General features: G+C 48.6%; 7 protein-coding genes across 7 annotated transcripts; 1 reads left to right on the top strand and 6 right to left on the bottom strand.

The window, feature by feature from the left end:
• Nucleotides 1-67: 67 nt before the first annotated feature.
• Nucleotides 68-1,626, bottom strand: N7481_008777 (TDT family transporter; the record flags this gene model as incomplete). Its single annotated transcript, XM_057267996.1, has 5 exons — nt 68-252; nt 290-579; nt 635-961; nt 1,051-1,419; nt 1,490-1,626. 5 exons carry the CDS (start codon nt 1,624-1,626, stop codon nt 68-70), a joined length of 1,308 nt encoding a protein of 435 aa, XP_057118673.1.
• An 871-nt stretch (nt 1,627-2,497) lies between these two features.
• On the bottom strand, nt 2,498-2,844 carry N7481_008776 (uncharacterized protein; the record flags this gene model as incomplete). Its single annotated transcript, XM_057267995.1, has 2 exons — nt 2,498-2,754; nt 2,829-2,844. The coding sequence occupies 2 exons, from the start codon at nt 2,842-2,844 to the stop codon at nt 2,498-2,500; spliced, it is 273 nt and encodes a 90-aa protein (XP_057118672.1).
• An 868-nt stretch (nt 2,845-3,712) lies between these two features.
• On the bottom strand, nt 3,713-5,263 carry N7481_008775 (putative sugar transporter; the record flags this gene model as incomplete). The annotated part of the gene is made up of 1 exon (XM_057267994.1): nt 3,713-5,263. One exon carries the CDS (start codon nt 5,261-5,263, stop codon nt 3,713-3,715), a length of 1,551 nt encoding a protein of 516 aa, XP_057118671.1.
• An 853-nt stretch (nt 5,264-6,116) lies between these two features.
• Nucleotides 6,117-7,692, bottom strand: rhgB (putative extracellular rhamnogalacturonase; the record flags this gene model as incomplete). The annotated part of the gene is made up of 4 exons (XM_057267993.1): nt 6,117-6,568; nt 6,694-6,895; nt 6,947-6,985; nt 7,066-7,692. 4 exons carry the CDS (start codon nt 7,690-7,692, stop codon nt 6,117-6,119), a joined length of 1,320 nt encoding a protein of 439 aa, XP_057118670.1.
• A 1,311-nt stretch (nt 7,693-9,003) lies between these two features.
• N7481_008773 (uncharacterized protein) lies at nt 9,004-9,502 on the bottom strand (the record flags this gene model as incomplete). Its single annotated transcript, XM_057267992.1, has 3 exons — nt 9,004-9,247; nt 9,304-9,418; nt 9,481-9,502. 3 exons carry the CDS (start codon nt 9,500-9,502, stop codon nt 9,004-9,006), a joined length of 381 nt encoding a protein of 126 aa, XP_057118669.1.
• Nucleotides 9,503-10,023: 521 nt separating this feature from the next.
• N7481_008772 (uncharacterized protein) lies at nt 10,024-11,670 on the bottom strand (the record flags this gene model as incomplete). The annotated part of the gene is made up of 1 exon (XM_057267991.1): nt 10,024-11,670. One exon carries the CDS (start codon nt 11,668-11,670, stop codon nt 10,024-10,026), a length of 1,647 nt encoding a protein of 548 aa, XP_057118668.1.
• A 2,258-nt stretch (nt 11,671-13,928) lies between these two features.
• Nucleotides 13,929-15,418, top strand: N7481_008771 (uncharacterized protein; the record flags this gene model as incomplete). Its single annotated transcript, XM_057267990.1, has 4 exons — nt 13,929-14,236; nt 14,325-14,616; nt 14,675-14,746; nt 14,825-15,418. Coding segments are annotated over 4 exons (1,266 nt in total), but the record flags the coding sequence as incomplete, so codon positions are not given.
• Between the last annotated feature and the right edge of the window lie 59 nt (nt 15,419-15,477).

The following is a 15,477-nucleotide window of genomic DNA, read 5'->3' as shown; positions in this document are numbered from 1 at the left end:
GTGTATACAAGGTGTATACAACAGACTACAGTGTATACTTATTCAATGCATAGATTATATTAGTATTTTACACCTCTTTTCCCCTCCTCTTCCTCTCCTCTCCCTCCTCCCCTCCCTTCAAATTACCCAGACATGGCGCGTGGAACAGTTTCCCAGATACCACCCCCCGCAGAGTCCCCATACTAACCACTATCCACAGCATCACCACCAGAACAGACAAAATCTGCAAAAAAAAACCACAATTAGCAAACACTTCATATACATCCAGCTTAGATTGCCTTTGAAATACCCACCGTCCCGAGAATATGGAAAAACTTCGAAGGAAGCTCATTCCCCATCTGCACCGTGCTCGCCGCAAACACCCCCAACGGAAACGTGAAACCCCACCACCCAATATTAAACGGAAAGCTCTTGGACCTTATAATCGAGGCAGACGCAAAAAACAACCAGACAAGCCCAAAGCCCCACAGAATCAGTGCAATCAGAAATCCCAATGTGTAAAATGTAGACCCGGACGATTGTTCCAGTGTCTTCGTTTGCGGGAAGATCAGCTGGGCACATTGGCCTAGTTTCATTGCGCTAAACACATTCAGTTCAATCAGTCAGAGATCCTCGCCTATAAATGGAATAAAACGAGATGTAGATGCTTGAGCTTGAACTTACCCATATCCCCCCCTGCCCAAGCGGACCCAGAGGAAGAAATACACTCACAATCACCGCTTTCGGCGGTAGTTTGTGAAGAGTCAATCGCATCAGATAAATAACCATCACCATTAGGGCAAGCGGGAGACCCATTCCCCAAAGCACATAGCTGGCGATGACTGTCCACAGAGCATACTGTTCATTAGGCAGGATCTCGGCAACAACTGCCCCCGACGCAGCCGCCACAATACAGCTAACAATCGGTAAAAGCCAAACAGCCGTCATCGAAGATAAATGCGTCTCGCTTCCTTTGGCCATTCTAATCATCACCGGGTCTCATTAGCCTCGGAATTTTGTCTTTGGTGTTTCAGTATAAACCGAGGAAAGGGGAGGGAGTCGCAATCTCACAGAATAAAAGGCAACGAAAGAGCTGTCAAGACCGAAATAACCGCGTCGAAAATCCACAGTCCCCACGCAAAATATCTTACCCATACACCCCAAACAGGTACGCAGACGAAAACGACCATGTTAATTATCGTCGCTAGACCCATTGGAAACGTTCCCATGAACATTGACTGTACCGGGTGCGTGATCATCACTGTGAAGATCTCGGGGTATAGGGTGTAGCGAAGAAAACTGATTATAGTCCCCAGTGCAAAGAGGAGGACGTTTAGGGCGAATATTACTACGGAGATCCAGTAAAGCCATACTCCGTTATAGGGAAGGTTGTGGAGGAGGATTGAGACTATTCCTGTGCCCATTGTTACGGAGAACCATCTAGCTGGAGATTAGTGGGTGCATGCGACGAATGTGAAGAAGTCTAGAAGGGAGAAGGAAGGGGACCGACGATGGGGTGAAATTGCGAACAACTCTTCTCCATCCATGTTCATGTTTCGAGCTACCCTTCTGCGGTGGGTTTGCAGATGAGGTCTTTTGAGCTTCAGGTGGCGACTGTGTGCTTTGGCGAGGAGGATTCGCTGACATGATTGAAACACAGAAATGAGAAAGTCTCTGTTGTGTAATTCAATTAGCCTCAATTGGACTGGTAATAGTCAGTTGAAAAACAAAGAATCGTCGGGTTAGAAGTCTTGAGAGGGTCTCGAGGTATGACTCGTTGATCGGTGTCGGCCGAGGTTCGGGAATGTCGGCACGTAACTAGCATCCGCTTCAGGGTTCATCCCCACATTCAAGTTCCCAACGAAGTCCACTTGCCGCCGTCAAGTTGGACGTCAAAGCACGGAGTAATTTATATGAATTTGAGATATTTTGAGGTTGTTGAATCTCCCGAAGCAGGATAATCGGTCATGATTTTAGACAAATTTCACCACTAGTACAACAGCGGCCCTTGGTAAAACCAAAACTGGAGAAAATGTTATTCATTACGGCTGTTTGACAATGCGAAAAAATACAGTACTTACTACTCGCTGGACGAAGATTAACTAGAGTAGCTTGCGAACTTAAAATCTAAATCAGAAAGAGGATCTACATCAATCTTCAGTTTCCCCACACTCCAGGGAGACCAAATCGGGCAAGGGAGGCTGCATGACAGGAATAGTCCTACTAAGAATCAATTTGTTACTCAGGCTCCCTGTTTTGGAATCGTGATGGTTACTTCGACTCCCATGCTATTATTTAGAGGATAGTATAAATGTGCCAGTGCATCTGCACGGTAGTAGTAAACCATTACAGGATCAACCACCACGTTCCCAACAAAAAAACTGAACTTAAAAATTCTGAAAATCGTAATCATTTAAATTCAAAATAATAAAACATAATCGAACATTAAACCCACTATACCTCCTCAGATACAAATATCCTCTCTTTCAAATAACCAAACTTGGAACATTGGGAGAATCTACTTGTTCAAACCGAGCGGGTTCTCAGCTGTCTGCTCCTTGCCCCCAGTACTCGACACACCATTCTGCACACCTTGTCCAACGCCCTTGGTGGTATTTCCCAGTCCCTCGGTTGCGCCAGAAACCGTCTGTCCGGCGCCTTCTGCTACGCCGCCGACCGTGTTGCCGAGTCCACCGACCGCACCTCCGACTGTGTTTGTTACGCCGCCGACTGTTTTGCCGAGGGTGTCTGTGAGTCCGCCGAGGAGGCCGCCATCTAGGTAGAGGTGGAAGGTGAGTTAGAAGTTGGTTTGAGATGCGATAAGGGTGTGGTATTTTATAGGAACGTACTGTTGTCTTGGGACATTTTGTATATGGGGGGGGATAGATGTTATTGCCCAGGTGGATGATAGAGAAGGGGGGAATTTGAGATTGGATTCAAAGAGATAAGTAAATCTTTGATGGAAATGATAAAAGTTGAAATATATCTTTACCTCGACATCGCGATCACAACAAGTTTAAATACTAACCCGGTAGACATCTTACGAAATATGATATAATGCGTCCTACAAGCCACATTGTCACTGTCATAACAACCCTGCCACGCGGCCCACGAATCACATCCCCACATCTGGCCTGTCACTTTGCAAGCCAGGGCCATCGGACCAGTTATGTCTTTCCTGACGTAGTGACATACAGGGTATCCACAGCCTTGATCGCATTATCAGGGATGGAGTCGCGTAAAGGTAAGATGGCATTGGTTGGAATTCCCTGTCGGCCACGGCTTTGTGGATCACGATTTCCCCCCCTGCGGTGGATGGGTGGCTGATGTTTGTTGAATGTGAACTTTCTTAGATTAATGATAGGTTATGCCCAGTCCTGGGGGTTGGTTGTATGACTGTTGCGTAACGACCTCACGCCTGTTTTGCGGAATGACATCATCTGGTCCATATCCTGTCCTGGGGAATTCTGTGGATCGTACCTTGGTTGTTCAAATTGTTTTATATTAATTTGGGGGCAGTGCGGACTAAGCATGGTCAATGCGCTTGTTCTTGCGCTGCCGGGTCCTATCTGGGACTAGTTATCAATGTTATATTTGCTGAGGTTCCTATTTACATAAGAATGTCTATATGGAAATGCACGCTGTTAACAATTGGTAGATACATGTATATGTCACGGGAGCTGCAGGGCGATCCCCCGGGGCTCTAGAGTAAGTAACTTCTTCCTGAACCGAGCTAAAGACTCGCCTTCCCTCGTGACTCGTAAGGCATAAAAACGACCAGAATACCGGCCGCTATGAACAATGCACCACTGACATACACCGGAGCGGCGGTCTGAAGGTTGGCAAACATGGCAATGATAGGAGCCATAATTCCAAAAATGCGATTCGCAGATGCTGTCAAGGCATTCCCCGTGCCACGATCTTTCGTCAGGAATATCTCTGGCGTATACGCATACAGCACAGCATACATGAGACTGCTCATGAAGGTGAATGCACAGTTCCACCCCAGCAAGGCATTCGAAGTTTTCGCTGTCGTTGACGCGAGAAGAAAAGCGCCTGTTAGAGCCGTGGAAACTGACAGTGCGCCCTTTCTTCCGAAATTAGGGAGTTCCACGAGAAGTCCACCCAGCAGACAGCCGGGGATACCCATCGTTGAAATAATGAGGGAGTTCCGGTAGGTGATGTAAACGGAGCCGTCGCCGAATTCTGCTCCGCGAGATTGTTGGATATATGGGAGGAAGGCGTTGTACAGAGGGAATCCGAGGCCAATAAAGGCCCAGACAAGAACAATCAAAGTCGTGGAGAAAGCACGTTTGGGCGTATCGAATAATGCACGAATGTGATTGAACTTCAGCTTTTCCAGCCTCTGTCGAACAATTGTTGTTGCGCTGTGATCATGCGCTTCACCTTCGTCCAAACTATCCAGGTCAGCCTGGGACAGCGACGAGGTCTTGCCATTACGACGCGCCACCTCATGTACAACCTGCACGGCTTGGTCATTCTTCCCCTTGCCCATCAGGTATTTCGGCGATTCGTAGATAGTGAAGAACGCGAAGCGAGACACGAACATAACCATAGCCAGACCCCCCATCGCAATGAGAAAATACCTCCATCCCATATTATCACCCTTAGTGCACCCGTCCGCCTCAGCACAGGTCATTTTCCCAATCAAAGGCCAAGCCACCAGATTCGCCAAAAGCTGCGCAAAAGCCCAATCAACCGACAAAACCGTCAACAAATACTGGTGCGAGCCCGGTAAAAATTCCAAGAAAATCGCCGAATCAACCGGTAAATTCCCCCCAACACCGAGCGACCACAACGCAGCGAAAGTAGACGCAGCGCCGAAATTCGGCGACCCCGCCGCCACGAGCCCGAAGACTGCGGTGATGCCGATCGTCAGATTGAATGCCCAGCGCCGCCCGAATATGTCACAGCCGAAGCCCCAGAACACGGCGCCGACTAGGAGGCCGATGTTCTGCGCGAGTGTTAGGAGTGGCGGTTTGGAGACGGCGAATTCGTATGAGAGGGGCGTGAGGATTAGAGATGTCACGATCGGCCATAGATTATCGCTCGCCCAGCCGAATCCAATCACCACGAACAGCTGCCATTGATACCGGCCCATGCCGATTTCTTGGATCGCGCGGTTGAGCACGTCTGCTTTGGCGCGGTACGTCGCGTCGGGACCATCTTCGGTCGGGAGATCTGCGATCGGAGTAGGTTGCGGAGAGGGTGATTTGGGATTTGTCTGATGATCATGGTTATTTGTTGTACTATCCACGGCCATGACGATGGTGGTTGGGAAGTCCTAAATGGGACTCAAGGCATTCTTCCTGTAGGTGAGAAGAGAGAATTCCGTTCTTATATGAATACCCAAGCTCGTGCTTCGGTGTCTATTTCAAGCTGCCCTGGCACAGACAGGGACAGCTGACAGCTGGATGCAACGTCGAATCCCTTACGCGAGAACTCCGGAATCTGCATCAACAAGCGCGAATCAGGGCAGCTTTAATTGCCCCGCAAACTCTATCGCGGTGGGGATCTTGGTTCTCCTCGTGTTCGATTGGATCGTGGCATGGCGTGATCGACGGGTGTGTTTTCGTCTTCGTGTTTGTTCGTGATTTTAACGGTCCTTGAAGTGCTGGAAACAGTGGAGAGAGAGCTGACGGGAGTTGAAGTTGGCAGGCTGAGGAAAGTTAAGGTTGAAGTTGGCGCGGTGGAAGGAGAACCTTGGAAGGTGGAGCTGCCACTGATGACACCATTTGCTCAGAAGGGCAGCACTATGACTACAGTACTATTAGTAATACTACTACTACTACCACCACCACAACTTCAAGTAAATCTAGTGACTGTCTTCCACCTTGACTGAACTACTCAACTTGAATGCAATTTTGTCTTCGGCAGCTAAATACTGGTTTCAAGATTTGCAGATCTCAACAACTTGAATACCACGAGAAATATACAACTGATCGTTGATGAGAATCATGGATTTCAAACTCATCGAATGAACTTGAACCTGAATCCTATTTTCCAAATGAGCAGATTGCAAGCCCTATTCCAATGCAGTGGCAACCTTGTAGTAATCCGTTTATCAACTTAGAAAAATCCCAATCACCCACCTAGACACGCACCGACACTCCCATCTAAGCAGAGCTAGCCTTAGCAGCCAACGCACTAAATGGCGTCGCACCAGGATAGAACGAAGTAGGAATAGTAGGAATAGGAATCTCAGAATCCGTTCCAAAAGCAGTAGCCAAATCAGCAGCCATAGAAGCAGCCGAGTAACCAGTCGGCGCAGCGCTGACAGTAACAGTAGTCGAGTACGAAGTGACATCGCCGCTCTCCTCCTTCAAACACTCGCCGGAGCCGTAGGCGCTGTTGCAGACGTAGGTCTGGTAGTCGCCCTCCTCGGTCCACATCGCGAAGTCTTCAATGGTGACATCGGTGCAAGGTGCGCCGGGTGCGCAGTTCACCTTGATCGGGCCGCGCTGGGCCCCGTTCGCTTCGGTGCCTTTCCAGTTGCTGATTGTGATGTTGTTCAGTTGGACGCCGTCGCCGGAGACGGTTGACATGCTGCTCCATGCTTGGTCGATGTCTCAGGGAGTAGGCGTTGCCGTGGCCTGGGGGTGTTAGTGTTAGTGTTAGTTGTGACGTTTATGTTATGTAGGTGGAACTGTCGGGTCTTGGTAACTTGAAATCTCGGGGTAGAATGGTCCATACCGATGAAGTTCTCTAGGGTGACGTCGGAAACAGAGCCACTGCCGCCGTTGCTCTTGATCATGTACATCTGGTTGGAGGACCAGGTGTAGATGTTGCGGTAGGTGATGTCGCTAATGTCAACGTCGGTGGAGAGCGAACCCATGGCGCAGCCACCGCTCCAGTTGCAGTAGATGTTCTCAACCAGGATGCTCTTGGAGGGACTCTGTTTCGCGTTAGTAAAGAAAGGACAAGAGGGTCGTGTGAAAATACGTACCTTGACAGTGACACACTCGTCCTTGTTGGTGACCTCGACCTGGTAATCATGAGAAACCGTCCAACAAATCCCAACCGAAACTAATAGAAATCCCAAATTAAGAGTATAAATGCACCTACATCGTGAATCCAAATATCATTCGACCACACATCAATACCATCCAAGCCACCAGAGTCACCACCACGAATAGCCATGTTATAAACCTCACCATTAGAGCAAGTATCCATGGAGAAATGGAAAGCAGGCGCGTCAACCAGAATCAAATCATGAACTGAAAAGTCCGTAACCTCATACAGACGTAAAATACGAGGTCCACTCAGAGATCCCTCCTTGTGGAACTCATACCCGTACCCCTGCACCGCACCCTTGGAGTTGGAACTGAACAGTTCAAAGTCGGAGGTATGCTCGATAAAGATCATGTTGCCTCCATCCGAGCCGGTGCGATAGATAGTACCATCCATACGAATAGCGGTACTCTTTCCACCGGTCAGAGTCACCCATGACCCGAGGGCATACTCGCCAGACGGGATATACACCACGCCGCCCTCTTTACAGTCATCCCAGGCAGAGCTGATGGCCGGGCCGATATCAGTCTTTCCATCGGCGACGCCGTCGTAGTCGAGGACACTGCAGGTTTTGGTGCTAGCCTTGGTGGCGTAGTCGGTTGTTGGACCGGTGGACCAAGAGGGAGCGGCGGATGCGAGCAATGGCGCCAGGCCGATCGCGAGAAGGGAAGAGACGAACATCGCAGATGTCGAAATAAGGTTGCGAAAGCGAGGGTGGTTTGGGTTGAAAATGAAACAGAATATAACAAAGAAAGCAAAAAAAAAGTCAAAAATGAAGGGATGGCTGCAGAATAGAGCAGAGACACGGCGGGCGACGTCGTATATCAACGCGAGACAACATATGAAGCTGGATAAGACATGTGTTTATATCTCAAACGGGGATTCGGCCAAAGGAGAAATTCTCCCGTTTACCCCAGTCAGACCATCTCGGCCCCACTGAGTCTTCATTGTATGTGGTACATACATACTGCAGCCGATGAACTGTCTCGCCTTGTTCGAGTGTGGATGTTCTGTCCGCGTGGAACCCCACCACGAAACGAAACAGCCATAGGACAGCTGCAACAGATATTGGCATTGCCCCACATCATCAGGGGGCTCCTTGGTGGAAAGATGAAATTGTCAGGGTGACAGGGGGACTGAGAGCCGTTTGGTATTGATTGATCGGCAGGTTAGAGCTAGTTCTGACGCACCGGGCTCGACGCTAAGGATTGGTTTTAGCCGGAGACAGTTGAAGGAGCTTAGTTAGGGTTCGGATGAGTGATCCTATTTGCCAGGAGGCTCCATTTAGTTCTAACCGTTCAAGAGAAACCGGGACAATAAAAAGGGGCGATAGCTGACGAGGAGAGGTGGGTTTAATCTGTCGGCAATTCAGAGTGGTCCGGGGCACTTATTAAGTGGTAAATCTAATCAATCTTTAGTAGTAAAGCCTATGCAGTGCATAGCTGAGACCCGTGGACGACAATGTGAATGGACCTATAATACCAATCACCTCGTTCAAAGTTATTCCGTTCAGATATACTAATCGAAGGTGCGAGGTATGCAGAATATTTAGGCTCGATCAAGGTGAGTGACTTCGATAGGCCATACCCGGCACAGGGTCACCTCCTCGGCAGGTTTTAAGCAAACTACTCTAGCGTGTCATACGCATGCCACGGCGCCATCCGCCATCCCCACAGCCTAGTCTAAGATCTACAGGCAACCTACCAAGCGAAGCTTAACGAGCACTGGCAGTCTACGTATACGCGGCGATCTCGGCAAAGATTTACACCTACATCCGAAGCATGAAATTTTCTCAAGAGATCTGAATGATATCTAGCTGCAAATTCTAGCTAAAGACTCGACAGCAGGAGCAAGAGGGAAAAGACGGTATAATCCTCAGCAAACTTTCATCCATCGGACAAAAGGTTCGCTGAAATTCCGCCTCGCACCTCTGCTCATCTCGATAAAATTCTCTCTCCAACCTTTATCCAATATCCATGTCCGACAGACACTTTAGATCATCAGACGCTCGACCTGGTTGCGGATGGTGCGGATCTGAGCGTTCAGGTCACTGGCCTCGTTGGTGGTGATGGAGCAGGCGATGACGGGGCGGGAGACACCGGTGGCACGGCCGAGAGCCATCTTGGAGGGAACGTAGACGTAGGGAACGTTCTTGTCCTCGCAGAGGAGGGGCAGGTGGAGAATGATGGGGAGAGGGGTGGTGTCGGCGGCCAGGATGACGAGGTCAGAAGTTCCACTAATGGCAAAAGTTAGCATGAGGATAATTTATCTCTTGACGGATGGATATCGTACCGGTTCAGAGTCTTGGTGGTCTCGTTAGCGCCCTTCTTAAGCTGGCGGATGTGACCAGCCTGCTGGACGAGGTCCAGAAGAGACTGCGACAGAGTCTCGTCGGCAATGGGCCAGGCTGGTGAAAAAGTGAGTGTTAGCGAATGCACCGATTTGGGCGGTGGGTGAAAAAAAGCTTACCGGCGGAGCTATCTTCGGCCATTTTGAATTTGGTAGAGGAGAATGATATCAAGAAACCAGATCTTTGAGAAATGGCTCACGCGGAGGATCACTGCCTGTAGGATAGACGTAAAAAGTGCGGGTGGGTGAAGTTGAGGTGTGGAGTGAAATTTTCGGATGTGAAGATCTTTGATACGGCAGAACATTTACACCGCCTTGTGTGGGCTGGCTGGAGCTGGCAGATATCACGTGTCACGTTGACCGCCCTCTGGAGGACAAGCACATTCCATTTACGGAAGGAACGCGGGGAGCTGGCCCTTCCTTTGTGTTTTTGTGTTTTGGTATTATTTTTTTGGCAGGCACGATCGGCGCCTATGTTCATCACGTGCATGTAATTTGGGTGGGCGTCAACGCCGTCGAGGGTCAACCTCGTCTTAATTTTGGTTTATGCTAATGCTTGTCTATCATATGCTAACTCGTATGCTTATATACATTCTGTGCAGGATCATGCACTCATCTCCCATGCTTCACATTAATTGCTCACGCACAATTATCTCTCATGATTTAATCTGTGCTGCTATTCACAATTGTGCTGGCAAGCTTCGAGCGTGCCCGGAGAGCAGGCCCATACTTGTACAGCACAAAGGGGATCAAGGTCAGGAGGGTGGCAATCAGTGCCAACAACAGACCCGCCCACTGGCTGCCGAGGTTGTGGAAGAACTGCGACGCGAACAGCGGAGATACAGCACCAAGCGTGTTACGCATGAATCCCTGACCGGCGATCGCGGATGAGGAGTTCTCGCCGTAGCAGTCCGAGGTATAACTATAGCAGGACTCGAAGATGAAGAAGATACCAACACCGATCAATGCAAGTCCGACAATCGGGCCGAACCAGTGCAGCTGCTTATACTGAGTGAAGCTGTAGATGAATAGTCCAATGGGAAGCCAGACAGCGCCAAAGAGGACACCGTACAAGCGGTCCTCGGGCTGGGTCTTGCGACTCTTGTCCGCCACGATGGTCTCGTATTTGCGGATCTGGAAGAAGTTCAGACCGAATGCCAGGGTTGTGCCGAAGCACAGGGCGATGTATGGCAGGCCGGAAGTACCCTCACCCCAGCCGCGCTTCTCTTGGTATGTGATCGGGATCACGGACAGGAAGAGGAAAGCCAGGAACCAAGCGAAGCTGATCCACAGTCCGAAAGCAAATACAACGGGCTCAGTGAAGAGCATGCGGATGGCCTTAACTGAGGAGTTGTGCAGCATTTCCTTAACACCGGGAGCTTCGAGATCGTTGTGAGTGACGAAACGCTCGTCACCAGTGTTCTGGCGGAGCATCTTGGCGCGCTTGGTGAGGGTCACACCACCGCGAGTCTCCTTGAGGAAGATGACGATCAGAATTCCAAGGGGAATGTTGGCCAAGCCTTGGATACCTTCGACCCAGCGCCAGCCCAGAGCCTGGTCGATGAAGCCGGTGTAGATGGGCGCGGCGACTGTTCCGAAGATGGCGATGAAAGAGAAGGATGCCATCGGGATGGCGCGATGGGCAGGTGTGTACATATCGCCGAATGTTCCACCGACCAGGATGGTTCCGACACAGCCAAACAGACCGAGCAGACAACGGCAGACGAGGATTGTAGCAATGTTCTTTCCGAGGGAGAGTCCAATGAACATCAGAGCAAAGCAGACGTATGCTCCGACATAGACAACGCGACGACCGGCCAACTCACAGAATGGTGCCAGGAAGAGAGGTGCCAGGGCGCAGGTGAAGTTGAAGCAGAAAAGACCCAATTGACCAATTTCCGTTGACACACCAAATTCCTCTGTCATGCGTGAAATCCCGGCGCTGTATGCAGTGGTGGCGAGACCGATAAAGAGTGTCATTGCACACAGCAGGACACTGATGAACGCTTTGTACTTCGAGTTCCAATTGAACGGGTTCTCCTTGTCTCCCTCCGCAAATTCCAGAATAACGAAGTTCTGGCCATTATGTTGAGATGGTTTGGTAGCTGTAAGGGGAAGGTCGAAATCGACCTCCTGTACCAATTTACCCTCAAACTCTTGGGAGTGTTCCTCGTATAATTGTTCCCGGTATTTTCCTCCGATGACCCAGTTCTTCTGATATGTTTCTTCGTGGGCGACTGTCGTCTCACCGTTGGGGATGTTCTCGTTATGAGACGACGAGATGGGTTGTTGTTGTTGCTTTGGCTTCATGATGAATGTGGTATAGTGTGTCGACCCTTAGAGCAACACAAGTATGTACGCGGATGAAGGGGAGAAAAGATTCTGAAGACAGGATCTGGGTAGGAGGATAAGGACGGAATATAAGTTCGCCCCAGACAGGCGCAGTGCCTGGCGTCATCCGCAAAACTCCGGGTTTACAAGTATGGGGACCGGGATACAGCATGGGGCGTGGGGGTTAGTTTGGTACTGATACTCCATAGTGCTCCAACGTGCTCCGGCTCATGTCATTTGACCAAATTGACTTTTTCTTCTAGTGGAGGTACACAAAGGAGTGTTACGACCGGTAGCTTTCAAACCTTGATCCCTTAGCTCTCTGCTTTCTCGGCTCTCACGCTGCTCGTTACTACGATTTCCATAGATGAATAATTATTTTGTTTGTATCTCATAGCTCCAACTCCAGATTCTACTCGAAAACCTGGGCTAAAATCCGTGGTCTCGACGTCGTCATTGATGCTATTTTCCCCGATTCGGAAGCAGACCGATACGATGAACCATGCGCCGTCCCTCTGTCGCATGAGACGTGTGGACCACGATAATGTTGGGCGAATTGTCGTTCAATACAAGGACGCCACTTATTGTGAACAGGCCACTTTCGGACAACCACCGGGAAGCGATTATTCGGCAAGATCCTAATAATTGCGAAGAAAGACCGATTACATCCCGATGCCGCTTTCGCCGACGTTCTCGGCATGCCTTGGGGAACTCGGCCCCACCGCCAAACCACCGGCATGCCGAATGGCGACTCGGAACAAATCAGTTTAGTCGGAGAGGAGGGGTTTTCGACTCTTTTTGATATCAAACTTGTAGATGTAGAAATGTATGAACGTTGTGTTTTATTTTGGGAAATTCTGGGCTCCATCCGGTGCAAACAGTGGGAGACATGAATGAGTATGTTCTGGTGGTCTTGTTTCCCAGTTCGGTTGACCGAGAGATCGTCCGGTCGGTAGATCCTCGGGAGGTCCACCTCATATTCGTTGAATGACGATCGATGCGTGGTTTACTGTGTCCGGTATACCCCGACAAAACTGGGCCTTCAGATTTATACATTTTAAAGTGAGGCAGGTCGCGTTTTGCTTCGGGGGTCCCGCCGACAATCTCATCTGCATTCAGATTCATTTGGGCATGACTGACGTCTTTTCACGGCGTACGGAATAGAAATGGAAGGTTAAATGGTTTTCCGCCCTCACATGCCTATTTAAGTAGGGAACTTCTCATTCCTTAGCCGCATACAGTAGCTTCTGAGCACTCGTCATTGCTCAGCGAGCAATTCTATTCGTTCATCACCTAGGCTAGCGTGAATCTTCCGATTGCACTCGACTCGAGCAGCGGTAATAAATACGAGAAACGCAATGAATAGTATCCCTGGGTATTTATTAATTCATTACCATCGATACTGAGTTTACGAATCGCGTCGTTCTCAATGTTGCTAGTACTAGTAAGCCGAGGCTGTATTTATGTGATCGGTGGCAAATGATAAAGAAGAATATCTCCGGCTAAACCACAGAGCATTGTTTTCAGCTTTTTTTCTCCCAACGTCAACTTGAATTCTTTGGGGATCACAATTCTTCGCGCCCTGGAAAAATTCTAGAAAAATTCTGTAAGGCTTCCACGGTGACTGAAATTTGAGTCTCAAAACTCTGCGCTGGCACGTTTGATCATATCACGTGCATCACCGAAGTTGCTCCGACGCACATGTTAGTAATCTAACTTCAGCCAATGATCGTTTCCGAAGCGATGATGGGCTTACTTATTCATTTCATTCCATGACCCGGGTTCGCATGATTCAAGACAGTGCTAAGACATGTCTGATCGTTCAATGGGGCTGTAGCGGCGGCGAGCGGGGCCTTTGTTGTGGGAGCTTGCCTACCGACAACCATTCTGGGGATTTGGGAAATTCAGTATCTCGTGTAACGAATCTAATTTGCCCTTTGAATATTACTTTGTCTATTTATGGACATGCCGAGCCTTGTACATAGGTTGAACACTTTGCTTTTGAGTGGTTGGTGGTTTGTTCAGGTGAGCGGAGGACATTATGATCTTGATTTTGTTAGCTTCATTGTCAGTTAGTTTACTCGATTTACTGATAAAGCACATGAGCAGGAGATTTACAGGCAGAAACGGAAGGTGATCTGTGATTCCTGAGGTATCCCTCCTTCAACATAAAGAGTCTAGCAGAGGGCCTTGAAAGACTTAGCGTCCGGACTTTTTTTCGTGAAAGAAAAATATAGAAGGTGGTCGACGTGCTGACCAGTGACAAAGGAATCGAGGCTCGTCAGAAAAGATGGAGAAAAGAGGGAAATACCCCAATAACAAAGTTTGAAGACTTGCCCCATGATTGGAACGCACGCGAGCTAGACCTTGATCTAAAGTATGTTATTATGACTGGTACTCTCAATTCCTCCGCGCATCTTTCTAACTTACCCAGTGATATTGATGCACAGATATTGAGATGCGAAGAAAGAATAGAAGATGGGATCATGACTCAACTGTTTGAAGCAAGATTGACTGAATACAAAGGAAGAAGAGACTATGCAAAGTGAGTCAAGTGCTTCCATTTACTATAATCTCTGCTACTGTCTTCTGGATGTCTGAAAATAAGAAAGTATTATTTAACATGGCATAAGTGGAGTCGCAAGGAACGAGCCCGCCGGATTAGATTCAAATGTCTATAAACGACTTGACGCCTTGGAATACATTTTGAAAACAAGAAATACTGATGGCGACAAGAATAATCAAATTCCAAATATCAAATCGATAATCGAAGCATATAGATCAAAGAGCCTTCCATGGGCGACAGGTCTTGTTACATACTGGGCAAATGGCAAACAATTGTTCCAGCCACGCCCTTTTGACTGGGATGGGTTTGAGGCTATTAATTCTGCAAACGAAGGCCATAAAATTTTTTGGGTAGAAGGGGTAAGGGGAGAAAGTTAAGTCCTCCTGCTTAAGATTTACAAGACTGAAGCACTTTTAGGTTTTAGGACCCGATCCTAGAGTACAGCGTCCGACATTGACTGTACCTCTAAACGATACCTGGACATTCACTGTACGTATCATCATACCATTATGTCATATGGCAACCAAACCTATATCTCCAGCTCATTACTGACAATTTGCAATATAGTACTCCGTTGCTCTTAGACTGCCTGGTTACGACTGGTGGGTTGAAATGCTCTTTCTATACGATACAGCAGCATCGTATATGACTATCTACGAAGGGGATCTGTACGTTTTGATTGGCCCTAACCACGTCGCAAACCCTCCACCAATTCCAATTCTTGGAGACGGTACTGCACATACTGCAAATGGTCTTGCAATAAACAGCTATTTTGAAATTGAGGCAACGGCCCTGGATAGAAAAGGAAAGCGAATGACAAGATGGACCAGAATAATATGTTGTTTGGAGTTAGGACATCATCCAATAGATACTCCGGCAGATCGATCTGATGGGCCACTCTTACGCTGGCTGCTCTTTACCTCCACGACGCCGGACGATAAAAACGACATAATCTTTTCGACTTCAAAAACTGCTATGAACATGACAAACAGTATTCCAGTGGAGATAAGAAGGTCACCTTACGAAGGAACTGTTCCTGACTTCTATCCAACAGCTAGAAAAACGCCACTCGAGGCTATTCATCAAACAGTCGGTTCTAATCCTCTATTTGGGAGGGGCCAGCAACATCCACCACCTAGGGGGAGGAGGGTTCCTGAGTGAGTTGTGGTTTCAAAGGGTCAAGTTATATCTATGCTGTATTTAATGCTTTTTGTTATTCT

The sequence above is a fragment of the Penicillium waksmanii genome, assembly GCF_028829765.1.
Source record: "Penicillium waksmanii strain IBT 27052 chromosome Unknown utg000008l:1.0-5622682.0:1.0-5626561.0, whole genome shotgun sequence".
Taxonomy (NCBI): domain Eukaryota; kingdom Fungi; phylum Ascomycota; class Eurotiomycetes; order Eurotiales; family Aspergillaceae; genus Penicillium; species Penicillium waksmanii.
Note: the sequence above shows the minus strand (reverse complement) of the source record. Positions and strands in the feature narration are given on the sequence as shown.